This window comes from Anser brachyrhynchus (genome assembly GCF_964034855.1).
Source record: "Anser brachyrhynchus genome assembly, chromosome: 3".
Taxonomy (NCBI): Eukaryota; Metazoa; Chordata; class Aves; order Anseriformes; family Anatidae; genus Anser; species Anser brachyrhynchus.
This window is the reverse complement of record NC_137696.1, coordinates 102,884,640-102,906,621: the sequence shown is the minus strand read 5'-3', so window position 1 is coordinate 102,906,621 and position 21,982 is coordinate 102,884,640. Positions and strand designations below refer to the sequence as shown.

General features: G+C 35.7%; 1 protein-coding gene across 12 annotated transcripts in view; it reads right to left on the bottom strand.

Moving 5' to 3' along the window:
- The window catches only part of CSMD1 (CUB and Sushi multiple domains 1), a 1,150,108-nt gene that overhangs the window by 549,426 nt on the left and 578,700 nt on the right, over positions 1-21,982 (bottom strand). For all 12 annotated transcript variants that reach the window (XM_080586628.1, XM_080586632.1, XM_080586634.1 and 9 more), the window contains one exon: positions 11,140-11,347. In XM_080586628.1, coding sequence (XP_080442754.1) covers positions 11,140-11,347 — 208 coding nt within the window. The remainder of the gene's footprint in view (positions 1-11,139; positions 11,348-21,982) is intronic.

Here is a 21,982-nt window from a genome sequence, read left to right as displayed (position 1 = left end):
TTGGCCAGGGAGGTGGTGGAGTCACCGTCTCTGGGGGTGTTTAAGAAAAAGTTGGACCTGGTGCTTAGGGACATGGTTTAGTGGGTAATATTGGTGGTAGGGTGATGGTTGGACCAGATGATCTTGGAGGTCTTTTCCACCCTTAATGATTCTATGATTTTTCTAAAAAAATAAAATAAAATAAAATAAAATAAAATAAAATAAAATAAAATAAAATAAAATAAAATAAAATAAAATAAAATAAAATAAAAATAAGTCTTTAGAAGCTTCCATAGGAAACTTCCATAGAAAAGTTATTTACTTTACTTTTTAATTTACAAAAGTTGCACACTATATTCTACCAAAAATGACAGTTCTCTCAAGGTAGATAAAGTAAGGCTTTTTTTATTCTTTATTTTATTTTATTTTATTTTATTTTATTTCTGGCCTAAAGTGCTAGATCCATGATAAAGTTCTAGACAAGTATTGTTTTCAGTCTCTGAAACTGAGATGCAGCCTTCAGTCTGCTGTGAAAATTGCTGATATTAGGCAGTTTATAGGAGAAAAACTCTCAACTGATTCCTGAGGTACAACTGCTAGGAAAATATTCAAGTCGCAAATAGTGGGGGTTTAAGTAGCATTATTCAAATTATCTTTCATTTAAAGAAAAGATGAATTCATCAGGTTAAAAAAGACTGAAACTAAATTTTAAAAATGTCCATAAATAATGAATGAAGAAAAAGTAAAATATTTATCTATCTTTAAATGTGCTCCCTTACAATATGTCTGAACCTCCAACCATCTTTTGTGTTTGCATAATGTTAGAAGATTTACTGTTTTACTGCTACTAATACCATTATTACTTCTACAACTACTATTTTTTCTTACAATACAAGAAAGATAAACTAGTATTAGAAAGACTACTAATCTAATGTTAATTTGATACAATACTCAGTCCCAAGAGAAAAAAAAAAAAAAATCAGCCTTGACCACCAGGTATTCTGTTTGCTCTCTTCAAGCTCTCCTTGGCTCTAGTTGCAGTTGAAAGAACTAAAGGAGCTGAATCTAGCTGTACCAGAAATAATTGCAACAATGTTAGCAAAAACCTGCAGAAATTTTGTATGAAGAGATTTGTTAACAGAAACAACACTGTGGATAAAGTGTATGTATGACCTAGCTTTTAAAGCGGTATTCTGTTTTTATCATGAAACGTTATTCTCTTTTCCTTTAATATCATGGATAAGGCACTCAACCTCCCATTTCAACATATGAAGCAATGGTCCTACTGACTAGAGTCTCTTTAAATACATGACAGTAATTCAGTCTCTGAACATGGTGAGAAATAGGAGCATTTGATAGCATAATTAAAAACCCATGTCAAACTTATGTACAAGTGGGTCAAACTAAAGATGCCATTCTTGATTTTAGAATGCTCAGTTTTGTAATATCAATAATATTTTTATGTACACAGAAAGATGACAAATAACACTCCAACAAATCTGCATATATGCTCTGCTATAGTATATTCTACTTGCTTGAGTGAATTTTGTAAACCAAAATGCCTTCCTGTCAGTCAGCTAAAAAAGACAACCGTAGATTAGTGTGACAATGTAACTACACAGGTTAAACTGAGGTTTACACGTCAGTTGAAGTTACTGAACCCCATCATAGAATCAAAGAATCATAGAATGGCTTGGGTTGGAAGGGACCTTAAAGATCATCTAGTTCCAAGCCCCCTGCCATGGGCAGGGACACCTCCCACCAGAACAGGTTGCTCAAAGCCCCATCCAGCCTGGCCTTGAACACTTCCAGGGATGGGGCATCCACAGCTTCTCTGGGCAACCTGTGCCAGTGCCTCACCACCCTCACAGTAAAGAATTTCCTCCTTATAGCTAACCTAAATCTCCCCTCTCTCAAGCCATTCCCCCTTGTCCTCTCACTACCCTCACATACAAAGAGTCCCCCCCAGCTTTCCTGTAGGCCCCCTCTAGGTACTGGAAGGCCGCTATAAGGTCTCCCCAGAGCCTTCTCTTCTCCAGGCTGAACAACCCCAGCTCCCTCAGCCTGTCTTTGCAGGAGAGGTGCTCCAACCCCTTGACCATCTTCATGGCCCTCCTCTGGACTTGTTCTAATACATCCATGTCCTTCTTGTGCTGGGGGCCCCAGAGCTGAATGCAGTACTCCAAGTGGGTCTCATGAGAGCAGAGTAGAGGGAGAGAATCACCTCCCTTGACCTGCTGGCCATGCTTCTTTTGATGCAGCCCAAGATACGGTTGGCCTTCTGGGCTGCAAGCACACATTGCCAGCTCATGTGGAGATTTTCGTCAACCAACACGCCCAGGTCCTTCTCCTCAGGGCTGCTCTCAATCCTTCCCCACCCAGCCTGTATTTGTGCTTAGGATTGCCTCCACCCAGATGCAGGACCTTACACTTGGCCTTGTTGAACCTCATGAAGTTCACACAGGCCCAACTCCGTCTATAAATTAATCAACTCCAGTTATATCCAGTTATATGGTATAAGATATCCAGCCCCAGCTTCAGTTCCAGAATATTTTATGGGGAAACATAATGGAGTATACATATATTTCATAATCAATGTAATTGTAAATCGATCTAGAATCCCTGGTAGGACTATATGGCAAAAACGGGGGGGGGGGGGAAGGAAAATCTCAATTTCAAGAAGTCAAAATATCTGTGGATTTTGTCTTACTAAGATGCTACACTTGAAGCTGACTGTACCATGTAGGTACTGCCTAAAAGTAAGAAACAAAATGATCCATACATATCTCTAAGAAAAGCTTCTAACATTGCCTGAATATACTGACATAAGCTGTTTCATCATTAGAATGTATTTTCCTGATTTTACTGTCAAGGATTTTGCAAGAAAACTAGGCTACCCTTATGCATATTTTAGAACTATACAATAGATGCAGTAGAAGGAAATTTTAGGTGCATGTTGAGTCTCCAGGGTTAGACAGCTTGTTTAGAAAGATAGTAATGCTAGTGGTATTTTGTTGGTAAGCAATCCAAGCTTTCTGTTAATGTATTTAAACCTTGTTCACATACTTAATTTTAAAAATCTAGTGCTTTTTATGTTATCTTAAATGTGGTGGAAAATTATACTGTAGGTCATAGTGTTTCCTTAAGTGAGTTCTCTCACTCGTATTCCTGTCAGTCTGTGATGTGCTATGAATTAAGCCTTTATACCTCTTCAGCACAGTAGGCTGTAAATTAATAGGTGCAAAGAAAGCAATAGTGTTGTGAATTAAGCATCAATTTATTGCTTCTGTACTTCCCACTTCATACACCGTTTACATGCTGGTGTTAACAGCTAAGCAGTCTCTGTGTCTGTACAGATAACACAGGCAAGAGATAGTTTACAGTCACTAATGCTAACATCAAGTTAATTCACCACCCTCTGTTTTAGGCTAAGAATCTCTACAAAAGCTGCTGATACTTTTATCTATACAGTTATTAATATACATATGTATAATATTTAGGATGAAGATATTATAAAAGATAAAGCAATGCATTTCAGATATTCTTTATTTAAACACAAAGGTAATAACTTTTTCAAGATTTCTATATGATACATTACCATAATCTAAGCAGCTTTATTAACAGGGCCTTAAAAAATTGCCTTTGCATCAGAACTCTACCTTTTTTTAAATCAGATTATTTCCATCACATCTATCTCTGAACACAAGATCAAAACACAATGCAAAGTAAAGCTGCTGTCCAAAATGAATGTTATAGTGTTTTGTTACATTTCTACCTAAAGCTCAAAAGAACTACATACATATTTCATCACTTGCCATCATTACATAGACAAGTATCTGGTGAAAAAATCACAGGATGCTGATAAGGCTACCAAATATTTAACAGGAAAGAAGAGGGCAGGCCAGACTTCACTGCTGTCCTGCACAGCAGAGGAAAATGTACCAAGAAATTCCTGTTCTGGGGGAAGAGGAAAGGAGAGAGGATATGCCTGCTGTATCAATGTGGTGATTAGTGATGGTGGTTTTCCTGTGTGCTTAGGAAGTTTTTGCTCACTCTGTGCAGGTGGTAGCGCTGACTTGAGTGCACCTCCCAGGTACATTTGGGGTGGCACCCTGCAAAGGCTCATCTGACCTACTGCCCCAAATTCTCATCACTGCTACTCTGAAGTTCAGATTTCCCAGACGCCCCTCACCCCATCCTGAAGCTGTTTCCAAAACTTTACCAGCTCTTTAAAATCCGTCAAGCTATCCCCCAATCTACCCAAACAAAACTCTTCTCATGTTAGATTCACTTTTGTCTCCCAGCTTCCCCACTCAAAGCCCTGATTACTTCCACCTTTTCCAGTGCAGTGCCAGGAATTCAGAGATCACGTACAAATTCAGGTCTTATATTTCAGCTTATTTTTGAGTTGTTACTCTTGATACTCTTTGGCTTTGTCTTCATTATTCAATTAGAATCTGAATCTGCCTCACTGTGACCAGCAAAGCTCATGTCCTCATATAAATTACCCTATAGTATTTAATACACACTATAATAATCACAATAAAACAAACAAACAACAAAAAAAATCCACACACTTTTTATTGTATCTGAAACAATTTAGAGTCAGTAAATAAATAAAAATACCTTCAGGATGCTGAAAGGGAAAGGAAGACAACATCTAGAATGGGGAAAAGTAAATAAAAAACAGTTTGTCTTAAAATAAGAATTTCTTTGCAGCTTTGCTTTATTTTCCATAGTATTTTTTATATTCCATTTTTCATCTTTCCTCCTATGGAAATGCTAAAGGGAGACACAGTTCACTACCTCTCATCTACATTGTGTTTTGGTTTCATATAATCATAGAATAGTGGAAGGGACCCACAAGGATCATCGAGTCCAACTCCTGGCTCCACACAAGACCACCCGAAAATCAGACCATATGTCTGAGAGTGTTGTCCAAACACTTCTTGAACTCTGGCAGGCTCAGACTCCAAAGACAGACTCCAAAGACAAAGAGCAGTGTTCACTATATTTTCTCAAGTCTGCTAGCAATATACTTAGAACTGTGGATAATTCATTCTTTCAAGCAAGCATTTGAATGCCTGCAGAAAATCCATTTTGGAACATGATGATTTTGATAAATATAGCAAAGTACAAGATACATCACTGATGAGATGAGCTTATTAATAATTATTATGGGAGAATCGTAGGAGTGAAAAAACTGTTTATCTGCATATATTTGGATATAGCAACTGGTATGCCAAAGAATTGGATATAGATACTGAGTTAAAACATGTTATTTCCCCCTCAGGGAATCTTAAAAGATTCTGGAAAGCAATATTTTAAGAACTAGAGGATATCAGTTGTCTGGTTTCCCAGTTTAGTGGCAAAGGTGCCATAAATGCCTTCTATGCAAAACGCTGTAGTTACTTTCCTTCCAAATCCCCTAATCTGTTAGTGGGATAATCCTTTCAAAGACTGTTTAGCAATTCTGAGACCAATGAGACATTCACTCCAAGACTACAGATCTGCAGAGGCAGTAAAGTTCAGCACAATATTTGCAAACTGCTTATACATCATTTTGACTATGACAATATCACATGGCTGAGTTTCTTCTTTTCTTTTTTTTTTCTTTTTGTCTTTATTCTCCTTTCTTCCTTTTTTTTCTTTTTTCCCCCCTGTTTTTGTTTTGTTTTGTTTTTAAGGGGGCAGAGTATGATTTTAAAACCTTAATCTACTAAAAAACAACAGGAATAGGAGATTGACTAGAATGTGTCAGTGCTTATTTGGGATAAATTTTACCAGATTTTAAGCTTAGAAGTTTGATTATGGCAGCAAATGCTGAAGGAGGGTGTAGAATCAGAAAATTCTGGAAGGAGGGAAAGGGAAGGGAGTCTTTAAAAGAGACATGGAACTTGCCCTATTACTTTGGGGATTCTGTCATTTAATGTCAGTAATACGTGCAATATGCCTAATGAATATGTGTGCTGGTACAGGATTCTGAACAAATGATGTATGGAAGAAATCAGTTAGTATAAATATACTGTCATGTTTCATGAACATAACTTTAATTCAAATCGGGGAAGGAAACATTATTAATTGCAAATGTTTCATATTCCATCATGCTCACTGCATTTTTTAGTCTCATAAGGTTCTTCATACAAATACATATACTACCTTTCTTGCTCATCTTAAAAGTGTCTTTGTCCTTCCAATGTATCTTGGCTTTTTGGAACAGTATTATCTTCTATGTCAAGACAGTTAAAAAAGTATTTAGCATTCCTATATACTTTTGAAACAGAGATTTCAAGTACTAAACAGCATTACTGCTGATTTTCAAATGTGGTAGACTAAAAGTATATATGTAGAGAGAGAGAGAGAGAAAGAACAACTGGGAACTTTGCAATGTGGAAGTTAATAGAATTATAGAATTCAAGGGTAAGTATGCAACTTCTTTTTCTTTTATATGAGAATGAAACGTTCATTGCAGATCAGATGGACAGGTTATCAAGTACAGAAGACTATATTTACAGGACCAATTTTCCTGACCAAAACAGGTAAAAGAAAATTGAGTTAAAACCTAGAGAAAGGTAAGAGCTTCCTAAAACTAGCAGGTAACAAGATAACTGTTTACTAGCATCTCCAATATAAACAAATGGCTTTGCAGTTTCAGTAGAGTTTCATTGGTGACAAACAGGGATGTCTGGCAGCAGCTCTTCAAAGAGGCTAAAATAAATAAATTGATTCAAATAAAGTAATCTAACAGTATTCTAAAGCAAAAAAGTTGGAATCTGATTGTCTTCCTCTTGTTCCATGGTCACGGAACATCCTTTCTTGTTTGTTGGAAAAGGAAAAGAAAATAAATAGAGACCTATATTCTCAAGGGTGCATCCAGAACCATTGTCTGGTGTGTAACAACAACTTTAATGGAAGTGCATCCACAAGCAACTTTTTCACAGTAAGCCAATAGATGGTGCTCTTCAGCTGTATAATCATATAATTCTGAGATAACTATTCAGTTCATACGTATGGATCTGCTTCCATGGGTATCTATTAAAAAGGTGATTTACTCCACTCGATATTTTCATGCATTACTTTGTTATAGACTTCTCACAATACAGATGGAAAGATTAAGACAGATCTCTATAAACAAGACTGGAAATACATAGATTGGAATGCTACTGATTTGAACTGTATCTAAGAGCTTGTACTGGTGTATGTATTTAAGAAACACAAATTACTATTATGACCCAGTAGTTACAAGAGTTAATTCGTTACACAGAAACAAGAAGAGGGTTTCAGATGACTCCAGCTACTTATGTCAAACCATATGCCAAGTATATAGCAATTCATTACTGTTGCTTCCAAATCGCTCTCACATTCACATTCATTTTTATGGCCTTTCACTAAGATTTGAAGTGATTTATAAGGAAGTCAGAATAATCCTAAAGGTATTTTTAAATAGTATTAGAAAATTAATTTGGACTAACATAATGTATGAAGTGTAATTCATTCTCTTCTATTAGCAAAAATTGGGGGGGAAAAAAAAGCATAGTAATTTTTTGGGTCTAAGTGGAAGCAGTCAGATAATATTAGTAAGGTAAATGAGAAAGAATTAGAACAAAATAGTTTCAATATTAAGATTTCAAGTTCAAAAGTAGTAATTGCAGAATGTTTCTTATCATCATAATCACCTTTCATGCAAATTGCAATATCAGAGATATTTTTTTTGTGAAATACGTTTCTAATTTTGCAAAAATTATGGCAAAGACATACTTTCTTGGAAAAGCCTGTGTCTGACTTATCTATGGCCATGTGAATTGCTTTACCTCACCTGAAAATACTCAGTCCAAATTAAATATATATGTACATACGTATATCAGTCTTGAGGGGCAGTCTTTGGGAAGAGTCATTGAGAGGTTTTCCCCGAGTGATATATTTCTGATCTTACATCATTTTAGGCACTTCTTAATGCTATCTCTAGATCTAACCTTGATTTAATTTTAAATAGCATATAACTTTAGCTGGAATCTAAAGAGACATGTTTGAAAGTATTTAAAAGAGAGATTTAATTTACGAAAATCATGTAAATAAGAATTTTATTTTAGTTCTAATAATAAACCACAGAGGAGCCCTTCAGATTTTTCAAAAATTCAGACAATTGATGGACTTTGAGATGTACTCCAGACATACCAATAAACAGTTTTTCTGATATGCTCCCAGAAGTACTCTTCTTGGCATTGCAAACGAGAGCTTACCAACTCAAGATAAACATGTTTTACATCTCAAGCTCCTTTATATAATAGCAAATTAAGCAAGTGATTCAAATTCTAAAAGGTTTCTTTCATCTACATTCTAATAATACTTTTACTTCCTCCACAGATTAAAAAATCTGTTCTACCTGCTTCACATTCATTTTGCAAACACTAACGTTCATCTTTTTAAGCCTGTTGACAGTCATATTGATTCAAAGCAGGAAGAAAAATGTGTTCATCTATATGTGAACATCCATTCAAGACCCAGACCTACATAACTGCACTTTACTTAGACAAAAAACTTTAATAACTTTGGACACTCTAATTGTATCATGGACATAAAATTAATAGTGAGGTAATGTCACTTGAATCTTTTATAAACTAATACCATCAGGATGGATTGCATGCATGATTTTCAAATAATCTTTCATGAGTAAAAAAAGATTAAAAAAACAAAAAAACAAAAAACAAAACTCATTGTTCTTTTTCAGTGCTTTGGAATACAAACCTACAATCAGCTGTATAACATGGAAACTGACTGAACATCTTCAAGGTTTAGAAATATGTGAGGCATATAATATAATAAATATAATATTTTATAGATACATCAAATTATTTTTCCTCAGCATGCAGATTCTACTTGTTCTAGCATTTCCACCACTTCACTTAATTGTTTATTAGAAGTCCATCCATTTTTTACTGTAATCCTACTAGAACTGCTTATAACCTTGCCTATAACCTATCTGCAAAGGGTAATTGTATTACATACTAAGATCACTAAAGAATCACTAATTTGATCTTTTTTTCTTTATTTTCTTACTCTTTCTAACTTTTGCAATGCCATGTTTCTATGCTTTTCAAAAGGAAAATACTTGGCCTATTCTCCAGCAAGTAGAACAATCATAATTACCAATTCATGCTAACAGAATATGTGCCTTCTAACACAGAATTACTGCAGGAATTTGTTGACATGATGCCAGATACAATAAAAGGGAGCAGTGAAAAAAAAAAAAGTCATATTTTAAGATGAAACACCTCTAGACCATTAGTTTTAAGTATGGAACAATTTCACATTAAAGCACAGAGCACAGCTGATTTTAATAGATTACAACATGCACTACATTTAGCATGTCTCTAATGTCGCTATGGTAACCATTCTGATTTAAATATAGCTGAATGTGTAGCTTCGTTCCAAATTATCCAATAACCCTTTAAATATTTCTTAAAAAACTTCTCATAGCTTCTTCAAACTTTTAGTAATGATCCTAGGAACATATAATAAATCCTTAATTTTTCGTAATAATGTTTAGCTTCTAAAAAATGTTTCCAATCAAAAAGCTAGTATCGGGGAACAAGACAAAAATGTTCAGACTGAATTCTAGGAGAAAGAAGACTCTTATTATAGTTCTGATTTCCAACAGTAGCACTGATCAATATCATATGAGATCAATGCAGAATATGCATCCTTTGCTTTCTAATTATTCTTCTACATCATCCGTTATGAAAAATCTTCTGGATAATGGATATGTATATGTGATTGTCTATAAATCATAGGGATCATAGAATCATAGAATGTAAAATTATTCATTCATTTATATTATCAAGTTCAGTAACAGTTGATTTCTTGCAATGAAGTTACAATTGCGTTGTTAGGTATCTATTAGAGCCTGTCACACAAAACTGAACGGACAGCTCTTTCCTTTACGCATTTCAATTTCTGCTCCTCAGAACAGACAATAACAACAAAAAAAATGCAATTGATGAATAAGGTGCGTGTTTGTGCATGAGAGAAAAACAAGTAGGTTGCCACACATTGAATTTCAGACAGTCAGATATGAGCACCTAATCTGATACAAAACTACTTCAGTGACTGCTGTTATACAACTCTTGGTTGTGTGGAAATGTGGGAGAGTAATCTTGTGACAGAGATCCAGGAGCATCCCCAAAACAAAGTCTTTATATATTTGACAGGAATGATTTCTGCACTTTTTTATTTGATAGAGTTTTTTAACAGATCAGATGCTGTGTAGAGCTTCACAAAATATATTGCATTGCTTAGTGAGTCATGACGTTAAAATAAGAGTGAGATTGCATCAGATCTCCAGAAAGGGCATTCTGAAGATAATATCCATCAGCCATCTGTGAGTAGCAGGTCTGTGTGTGTGTGTGGTTTGTTTTTTTTGTTTGTTTGTTTGTTTTTTTCAAGGCTACATTTTATAGCAATGGCACATATGTCAAACACAAGACATTCTTCTCAGAGATGAAAAAAATACAAAGCCTGTATATGTAGCTTGAAGATAAATCCCAATACAAACTGTTCCGCAATTTAATCCATTCCGATAAAAAGAACTATCAGCTTAGTACAGAGAAAGCAGTTTCAGTATTATAATTACTAAACCCTAATATTGCTAAGCTCTAATATTGCTAAGCCAACATTTTTAACGTGAGTCTACATAAGATAAAAAAACATGCATACATGAGTACTGAATGAGGACTGAATTAACGCCTGATTAGAAAAATAAGATGACATCCATTTGCTCTCCCTGTATTCCTGTTTTTCTGTGAGGCTGAATTTTGCTCACTAAGAACCATATCATGGTAAATCAGTGTTCAACATACAACATCTGTTAACATTCTCATACCAAGTTCAAATGTATAACATCAGTAAAAGCTCACTAAGATACCTTACCAATATAATTCTTAAAGCTGGAGAAAAGGAAGAGGAAGAATGAAGATTTGGAAAGAAGCAGAAGCAGATGATTAAACTGTTTTCAGCTCTGGTGGATGAAAGGAACCAAAGGAAAATTCATAACAAAATGGTCATTATTCGCAAATAAAAAGCTCCCCTTAAATATCTTTTCAAAATACTCACCAACAAAGGAAAACAAAAGAAACTGGGATCATTACAAGATCCTTGACTTACCATATAGATGGTGCTTCTGTTCCACTGATCTCTAAGAAGTCATATCCTTCCTCTAACTGGAAGTCAGTAAAGACCAAAGCAATGGTATCTCCTGGTTCAGCCAATATGGTCCAGGTACAATCAGCATTATTTTCATACTCTGAAGGAAAGTGAGGACTTGAAATAGTTCCGCTTGTCCCGCGTAGTGTCCCTCCACAAGCTCCTTCAGCTGATGAACAGAATAGTGATTAGTAGTGAAGTTTTATTTTAAATACATGAAACATCATCCTGTTTCTGCCATACTGAATCAAGCTTTTCTCTGCTGTGCATAGAGTACCCACAAATAGATGCATACAGTAATATGGATAAACATAAAATTATATCCAGGTGAATATAACAGAACATTCTCTGGCATTTAAGCTGCAGAGATTTTTGGTTTGTGTTTTGACTTTTTTTTTTTTCCCCTTGCTGGTGAGTCTTTACAGGCAATCAAGTTGCAAACAAGCATAAATTCAGCATAGACACCAAGTACGAGACTATTTGAAGAAAATGTACTTTGGTTGTGTGAAAGTATCCACAGAAGAAGCCTAAGAACTGGGCACAGAAATACAGTTAGTCTCTCTGTGATATGATTTTTTTTAAAAATATTGTACTTTTGTTTTCTAACATTTTATTTTTTTTAGTAACTATTAAAAAAAAACTGCAGGAAAAAAAACCACTATTCTTATAGATTAAACTCTTGTCTTAAACTAGAAGGCATTAATAAAATCACATAAGCCATTCTATAGCTATTTGTTCTGAAACAGGATGTTTATACATGGTGAATAAATTCAGAACATTTTGTTCCCAGATGGACTTTCCAAGGGTCACCTATCATCACCTAGTAATGTTTTTACTTTTTTAAAGTTATTAATAAAATTTCATAATTTAAAGAGCAAAATAATTTCCTGTTCTGGAATGTCAATAAGTTACCAAAGACTGAGCAGACTTTTTGTATCTTTCCTGTTCCCCTAAGATTTCATTGAAAGCTTTAGACTTATTTTCTTATTAAAACACATTTTAACAAAAATAAATACATAAATAAAATTAATGAACATGTCATCTGTGCAATTCATTGGCATAAAAAATTAAAAACTCATCAAGTAGCTTTCAGTGTGTTATAATGTGGCTATGAAAGCTACAACAATGCTAATTAAAATATTTCTGCATAGGTGAACGATCAGACGAGAAGCATTCCATTTTTTTACCCATTTTGTCATGTCTACTTACTGCTATTATCACTAGACAGTATTTACGTACTAGTAAGTGCATGTGATTTAAAAACAAATAGCTTGACAAGGTGCATGGCACAAGGAACTTACAGTCTTTTTAGGATAATGAGTGAAAAGACAATTAAGGCAACATAGAGGTAAGAGTAGAGCTGCTCCTCTCAATCACAGTTGAAAGTCTGTCAGTGAAAGTGAGTTTTAAAGAAAGATTTGAAGGAAAAAGGATTCGTTTAAATCAAAGGAAGATGAATATTGTGGTTGGGCATTTTAAAAAGGAGACTATTAAAAGAGGATAAATAGCTAATTTTAGGAGACTAAAATTAAAGGGAGAATTGGGAGAAAGGCAGAAGCAGAATAATTTCTTAACATTTAAGCATTGTACAGAGCATTACTTTGATTATAAAGATGAGAAAAAACTGCTGAAGTGATTCAATTAGTCATCTTCACTTTTTCTATATGCTAAGTAAACTTTGGCATGAATAAATGTATATATCCTTGGCCACCTCAAGCTTTTTAAGTGTCATGATTTGTTGGCACACAAATGTCTCAGAGCTGCGTTTCTCTCTTTTCAATAAATTTCATGTCTTACTTTCTGGGCCCTGATATTTTTTTTGTTCCTCCCTCAGTTCCTGGCCTTTAGTACAATGTATATTGAAAGAGCCATTGAGCGTCTGCTGGACAAAAGGTGAAAGGAAGTGAAGTTTAAAGAACTCATGGATAGTCAGGGATCAGAGTCAAAATTTCTGAAGCATAATACATGCAAAGACTAGAAGAATTTAAAAATCATATAATAAGAAATTAGAAAGGAGAATCAAGTTTTATTATCCAATAATATCTAAAATTACACTTTCTTCCATTTTATTTTAAACTGCACAGTTTTCAAGTACTTAATTTCAGATCATCATCTAACCCAGCAAACAAAAACAAATTAACTTGATGCATAATATGCCAATACTTCAGTACAGAAACTAACAGCACGTTATCGATTTCCAGTGTGGTCATCATCAGTATCTGAGTTTGAGTGAACCATTAAAAAAAAACAAACAACAACAACAAAAAAAAAACTGATGATTTCCACACTCTTTTTTTTTTTTTTTCCAGGCTTCCTGCTTTTTCATATTTTTCCATAACTTTGTGGGACTTGTTTATTGATTTATTTATTTTAAGAACCATAAACTTATACGAATAAGTGCTCCAGTTAATAGAAGTGTACAGGTTCTACCTGTACTCTTCAAAGACAACAAACAGGCTTTTCCCATCCACGGTAGACAGCAAGATGTGTAACATACTTACTAGGTCAGCCATAACTCTGGTACTGGCTGCTTGCTGTTAAATTTTGTTATGACAACATCCTCAATGACACAATCTCCCACTGTGTTTATACTGATATTAAGTAACATGCTAGTGGTAATTTCAATGCTACTCAGTGTTTATGCTGCAGAGCCCTGGAATAAGCTTTGAGCTGTAAAGCTTTGATTTTTACTGCTGACAAGGAAGGCTATGTAGTTGATTATTTCGGGCAATCACATACCGAAGTCTAAATTTATACACTGTGCATTGCCAATGAAAACCAGAGGAACTCAGGCTACTCCAGATACCTGCCCAGAGGCATGCACAGCTTTTTAACCTATTCAGGAACAGCATTTCTAAGAGGTCTGCAACAAACCAAGTTAGCTCAGAAACAGAAAGGGAACATTAGTCAGGTTGGCACAGAGAAATCTGTCTTTCCTCTGACATAGTTTCCATGTTCCAGAAGTCTGTACTCTGGAGGCTTCCTCACCCAGAGATGGCATCCAGACTAAGGCAACCAGACTGTTGAATGTTGAAACTAAGGCAGGCAGGATGTGGCCACACTACTTAGACAGTTTGGCTATACGGACATGAGCTGTGTTTCACGAGCTGGCATGAGAGCTAGCTGGCTTCCTTGCATTGATCACGTCTTGGCCATGGGCTTCTCTATTTGATAATTCTGAGAGAGTGGCCTAGTTTCAGTTAGGACAGAGTTAATTTTCCTCCTAGTAGCTGGTAGGGTGCTATGTTTTGGATGAGGATGAGAAGAGCGCTGATAACATGCTGATGTTTTAATTGTTGCAGAGCAGTGCTTACACCAGGCCAAGGACTTTCCAGCTTCTCGCTCTGTCCTGCCAGCGAGCAGGCTGGGGGTGCAGCAGGAGCTGGGAGGGGACAGACCCAGGACAGCTGACCCAAACTGGCCAAAGGGGTATTCCATACCATCTGACGTCATGCTAAACAATATATAGGGGTGGCTGGCCGGGGTGGGGGGGCCGGCTGCTCGGGGATAGGCTGGGCATCGGTCAGCGGGTGGTGAGCAATTGCATTGTGCATCACTTGTTTTGCACACATTATTAGTAGTAGTACTATTATCATTATTATTATTATTACTATTGTTATTATTATTTTCCTGTCTTAATAAACTGTCTTTATCTCAACTCACAGGCTTCATTTTCGTGTTTCTCTCCCCCATCCCAGTGAGGGACGGGGGAGGGTGAGCGAACGGCTGTGTGGTGTTTAGCTGCCGGTCGGGTTAAACCACAACAGAGAGCTAGGACATTGCATGAGAATCTTAACGCATCACCGTGCTTGGAGTAATTTTATAGTAGCTAATGCCTGAGGCTTCAACAATACAAACTCTTAAGTGATTAACAAATTGCTTTTTAAAATGTGCAAGTAATTAATTCCAAGCACTCATGGTTATTTTGAAGTTGTGAGCAACTTCACAAAGTGCTGTTTGTATCAGCATAAATGACTACTTGAAGTGTAAAGCTACAAACATTTGGATCTCTCAGTAGTCAGGAATTAAGTGCTCTGAATTTAGCCAACATGCATCATATAAAGTAAGCATACAAATACATGTGGCTTGCACCACTTGACAGAAAAAATATATATTGCAAATATGTGTAGATTAGATAAAACAGGTAACAAACATGCCATCAAGTTCATGTATACAGAAATCAAAAGAATCACTATGGAATCATTGCACATAATGAAAAATCTTCCCTTTTCTTGAAATTAGAGCCATTTCACCAAAAATAACAATCTGGTAATTTTGGTAAGCTGTGTTTTAAATAAATTAGATCTTATTACAAGCAAGCCCTGCTAAACAGATATCCAAGGATGGGGGTAAGAACAGAAACAGTATTTTAGAAAAGAGCCTTATTTTAATTAGTTTAGATATCTTTTGAACATTCAATCATTTTTATTGGACTTTCCTCTCCTTTCCATACAAATGACTTCAAGAGTACAATGTTCTGTATCCTATATGCCTTTTTTAAACAAAAGCTAATAAAATGTTTATTCAAAAGAAAAATGCTTGCTTGTTGCATGACAAGCAAAAAAAAAAAAAAAGCAGAACTCAGTTTTTTAAAAGGAATTTGTAATCTGAAGTTAAATGATCAAAATTGGCTATTCGAGTTTAGTTTATACCAAGAGGTCTTCATGTGAAAGATCATTTTACTACATTACTGTTAAAACAGTACTGATAAAAACAGGTGTAAATTAAAACAAAATTCATAGTAATACACAAAAGTTTTTTTCTTGTTATGTGACTTGTAGTCATATCCCTACCCTTTATCACTAGCAACAGAATAGATGCAATTAAAAACTAAGTGACATTTTATAAATTCTCAACAAATGACATATTGTCATTTCAAGTCACATTTCATAAGGCTTATCAATTAAAGAAAATTGCGGCTTTAGACAGTTCTAAATGAACCATGGGCATAAATTATTTAGCATGGCTTATTAAAAATATCACTGAAGCAGTTCTTTATACAATTCTTTATTAAATGGCATTTTTCTGTAGCTCATTTGTGAAAAAGTACATAATTGTACCTCATTTAATAAAATTCTTCAGTACAGAAAACACATCCATGAAATAATCATAATTGATTACTTCCACAGATATATGCTTGGATATTTATATATGGTTAATATGAGAAGTTAGTTAAATGCCTTTTTGGAATAAGACTTTTAAATTACCGTTTTAAAATGTCTTAATGATAAAAATATAAAAATAAGCCATAGTATTCCAATGCCAAGTTTGAAAATAAATTATCTCAATGCCAACTGTCAAGCTGCTAAGATGCCAGATTCATAAATAACAAAACCATAACTAAGTATTACAAAGGTAATACACATTCATCAGACAACTCATTGATTTTATCTAATTCTAATCTAGAGAAGCCAGCTCTTTAACTATGAAAATACTCAGCTTACTTTCTATCAAACTTTGTTTAGTATAAACTTCATTTTGGATAGGCAAAAACAAATAATGTGCTTCTTTTCTGTGTTTTAAAAACTAGAAACATGTCAAAAGGTAGTTTTGTGGATTTTTTTCCCCTATGATCACTTGAATCCAGGTGTACCATATCATAGATGAGTGCTCTAATCAGTCTGTCTGCTTTTCTCAACTTCTTTTGCTGTTGATCGTCTTCAAATTAATTAAATACTTATTAGTCCATGCATTTAAGATGAATTTTCTTTCTCTCTCTGGGGTTTTCAAAGGGCACTTCAAAATAATTTGGATTGCTCTCCATGCAGAATTGGATTTTGCTAGGATTGCAGAGAACTGTGGTTTGGGAAAACAGTTTCCATTTCAAAGAATCATATAATAATTAAGGTTGGAAAAGACCTCCAAGATCATCTAGTCCAACCGTCCCCCTACTACCAATGTCACCTACTAAACCATGTCCCTAAGCACCACGTCCAACCTCTCCTTGAACACCCCCAGGGACAGTGACTCCACCACCTCCCTGGTGAATCAACCCGTTCCAATTCCTAACCACTCATTCTGAGAAGAAATTTCTCTTAATTTCCAACCTGAACCTCCTCTGGCACAGCTTGAGGCCATTCCCTCTAGTTTTATCACTAGTTATCTGTGAGAAGAGGCTGACCACCAGCTCCCCACACCTTCTTTCAGGTAGTTGTAGAGAGCAGTAAGGCCTCCCCTGAGCCTCCTCTTCTCCAGACTAAACAACCCCAGTTCCCTCAGCCACTCCTCATACAACTTGTGTTCCAGGCCCTTCACCAGCTTCATAGCCGTGCTCTGGACATGGTCCAGGACCTTGACGTCTTTCTTGTACTGAGGGGCCCAAAACTAAACACAATACTTGAGGTGAGGCCTCACCAGAGCAGAGTACAGGGGGACAGTCACCTCCCTGGTCCTGCTGGTACACTATTCCTGATACAAGCCAGGATGCTGTTGGCCTTCTTGGCCACCTGGGCACACTGCTGGCTCATGTTCAGGTGAGCACTGACCAACACCCCTAGATCCTTTTCCTCTGCACAGCTTTCCAGCCACCCTGCCCCAATCCTGTGGTGTTGCATGGGGTTGTTGTGATCAAAAGTGCAGGACCTGGCACTTAGCCATGTTGAACCTCATTCCATTGGACTCTGCCCATTGATCCAACCTGTCCAGGTCCATCTGCAGGGCCTTCCTACCCTCTGGCAGATTGGTACTTTCGCCAACTTGGTGTCACCTGCAAACATGCTGAGGGTGCACTCAATTCCCCCACCCAAATCATCAATAAAGATATTAAAGAGGATGGGCCCCAACACCGACCCCTGGGGAACACCACTCATGACTGGTTGCCAGCTGGATTTAACTCCATTCACGTCATAATATTAACTGATACATGTTAGCACAAATAATATAAACATAACTATATCTATGCATATATACACACTTTTCCGCACACATAAATATTAGAGTGCTTGTTGCTGTGTCCATAACTCTGTTGGGTGTGCATTATTCTGTAAGAAATTACACAATATTACCCATCTGCATTCCATGACACACTTCCCTGACTTCTTGTTTGACCAGTCCCAACTGCTTTCATTCAACTGTGTTCTCATCTTAAGCATGCACTGTTTCAGATTATTTTTGAAGAAGTACAAAATTGCTCAGGCAGGAATCTGGCATTGTAGTCTAAAAATAAGATCCACTTTATCATTGTAATGCAAAATCAATAAGCAGAATTGTTAGATAATTTTCTTTTTCTTTACTTTTTATTTTTCCCCGAGCTTTTCTATGAAAACAAACAAACAAACAAACAAACAGTTGGGGAGGGGGAAGAAAACCTTCTGGGGAAAGATGCTAGCTTTTGTTGAGTTTGTCATTGGACATTGCTTCTTGATTCAGTGATAAATTTTTGGGGGGGAAAAAGTGGAGACAAAAAACTATCAAATAGCCTTACTGGACACGGTGGTGTATTTCTGATCGTGTTGGTGCAGGTTAAACTGGATCTTCAGCTCAAATTAGACCTGAAATAAACATTTTCTTACTTTTATAACAGGACAGAACAAGGGGCAATGGCCACAAAATGGAGCACAGGAAGCTCTACACCAATATGAGAAAGACCTTCTTCATAGTGAGGGTGACGGAGCACTGGAACAGGCTGCCCAGGGAGGTTGTGGAGCCTCCTTCTCTGGAGATATTCAAGACCCGTCTGGACGCCTACCTGTGCAACCTGCTCTGGGGAGCCTGCTTTGAGAGGGGGGTTGGACCTGGTGATCTCTCGAGGTCCCTTCCAACCCCTACAGTTCTGTGATTCTGTGATTTATTCTGTTCTAAGAGTGGTGTACTTTTTTCTAAGAGTGGTGGTTTTTTTTGTTTTGTTTTGTTTTGTTTTTATAGCAAGCTTCCAAATAGAGTCAAATTTTATCTAAAGAAGAAGATGGAAGAAGAAAGTTGAAGAGGTAGGATACTAGAATCAGAAGTAACAGTCTGTATAACCTGACCTACAGAGCCATTCTTAGAGCGGTAACCATACCATAAATGTGATTTATAAATGTTTATAAATATAGATAATTGATTGGATTAAGATATCTTTTTCTCCTCCTTAAACTTATGAGATCATATTTGTTTGAACTTCAGGATCTGAGTAGAAATGACGTAAAAGAATTACTTGCTACCTTAGAAAGCATGAATAGCACCAGAAACTTCAATTTCTCTTTGGTAAGCGTTTTAAAAATCTAAGTTCTGAATCTCTGTATTCAGTTTACCTAATTGTATAGTGAATTACAAACTCATTCTCTTTTCTCGCTTTATCTATTCCAAGAACACCTCATTCATTATATATTCTCCACAAAAGCTTTTCTCCAATAAATGCTTGGGTTTTGGTTGGCTGGTTGGTTTGGGTTAGTTTTTTTTTGTTTGTTTGTTTGTTTTTAATCTGGAACTTGATTAACTATTACTTGATCCTTACGGACCTTTCTGACATATGATTTCCTTAACTGGTTTGTTTATTTTCCCACCAATATTATGGTGTCTTCATATTCTTATGAACATTTAGCGTAACTATTACATGCTCTTCTCACATCTATTTTCATTGCATGAAAAAGGTTATAATTGTAATATTACTAATCCAATTTGTATTCCTAATGTTGGCTTCATAAAAATCTAGGCTCATGCAACTATAATCAACTAGGAATTCTCAGAATTACCGAGAATTGAGAACCTAATTATACAAAGTTCCTTTTACAAGTAGTCACATGTCATAAATCAGCTACTAGTGGAGTTACTGCAGAGGATGAAACTGATTTTTGAAAACATTTCGGAATTTACTGCACAGTATTTCAGTCCCAGCATGAAAGAAGACATTTTGGGCGACACTGTTACAGTAGCCAAGATAGAGACAACAAAGACCTTTTTTTCCTTCTCAGGACAAAAAAAAAAAAAAAAAAAAAAAAAGAGGAACAGAATTTAGGTGGAGCATTGAATGACTCCTCCTGTCAATTTCTAAGCCAAAAAATCCATAGGCCAACAATTTTGGAATACTTTCCTTTTCTTTCAGAAATTCTTGATAAATTTATTGGTTAACTTTTACTAGGAGAAATGGGTGAGTTTTAGTAATAGCTTCACCTTTTCAGAAGTTGTCTTTGAACTTTTCTTTTGGGGCTGTTTTCTATCCTTTTTCAGATTGGAAGTTGCCATAATTTCTCACTCACACACACACACACAAAAAAAAAGTCATTTAATTCAATAAGTCAAATGTGTATTGAAGAAATACAGAAGAAAAAAAAAAGAGGTAAAGCAAATCCCTTAACACTCAAGTTATGTAAACATTCTAAAAATGATATTTGCTACACCTTTGATTTTTGATCGTAATTCATTACAAGCCATTGATGAATCTGCAGTACAGTTCTGTCTCATTAGACAGCCTTCTGCAGGGCAGCCAGTAGCAGCCAGAGAGGCAATACTGTGGCTACAAGAATGAATATTGTATACATTTTCCTTGAGGGTTTGTAATTCATGGGGTATTTTTTCTAGTAGAAGCAGCATTTGTTCAGTTTAGACAATGTATAAATTACTTCACACAGCTTCTTAATGCTTCTGAAAATATTAAGCAACAAAATTGCAGAAAATAGTAATTTGCCAGCATCAGTGAAACATATCATGAAGAATAAGGGTATTACTTTTTTTTTTTTTTTAAGTATATAAATCATGTAGCTTTATTTAACTCTGTTGTATTATCTTGTATGGATGCCATGAAATGAGTTTATGATGACTAGAAAGAAGAACACCATCTGGAAACAAAACTATAACAAAAGGTGCTTTCATGGAAAAGGCCAAGATCCTTGGATCCAAGAAACAAAAGAGGAACATTCCTTGATCAAAGATAAAGTGATAGAAATGGCTACCCATAGCATATTTTCCATACTGATAACATGAAATAAAATAAGGAATGCTTAAAATACATCATAAATCCATATCCCACATGAATTCAAAAAGTCTTTTAAGGCAATGTCTCCACTCACAGAAATCATTAACCATTAAATAACTTTTGTGTTATGATTTGCATTTCTTGTCAGAAGGTATACAGGAGTCTTTGCATTTCATGCAAGTTCTCCATGGGGTATAGGACCCCACCTGAGCTTTTATTAACAGGACAAATTCATAGAATTACAAATCATAAGCAAAATGTCATTCCTGTTATTGACATTTGTATGTATAGTGCCATCACATCTCATGTACTTAATAATGCACTGCCAAAATGGGCAGTATCTGCAGAAACAGAACAAATATTTAGTACACTGATGACATCATGAAATTACAACACGTATATTTTTCTGAAACCTGATTACTACCACTTGTTAGAAGGACAAAAATACATCTAAGATCAGACAACTGAAAGGTTAGACAGAATGTGTTTTCTTATGGTATTCAAAGCACCTTTTAAAACAAAAACAAAACAAAAAAAACCTGTTGTATACTACTTGAAATCAAATACAAGTGGCAGACATGACTCAAATCTCTGTTGGTTTTGTGGTTATTAACTCTTGTACTTTTTTTAGCAGCGAAATGTATAACATTTATTTGCTGTGAGAAATTATAAAACCCTTCAGTCACAATAAACCTTCACAAATTATTACAGAAAACAACTACTACCCTTTGTAGTTGTCATCCATGAATGTATTAATAATATTGCCTAGGGAAAATTTGAGCAGTAAAGGGTGTCGATATGGCTCTGGGACTGGGGTGTACAGAAGCCCAGAGGGATAAGCCCATGCAGGAATGTCAGGTTCCTGCAGAACACTTGACCAAGTAGCTGATGCTGGGCAACAGAGCTTTGACT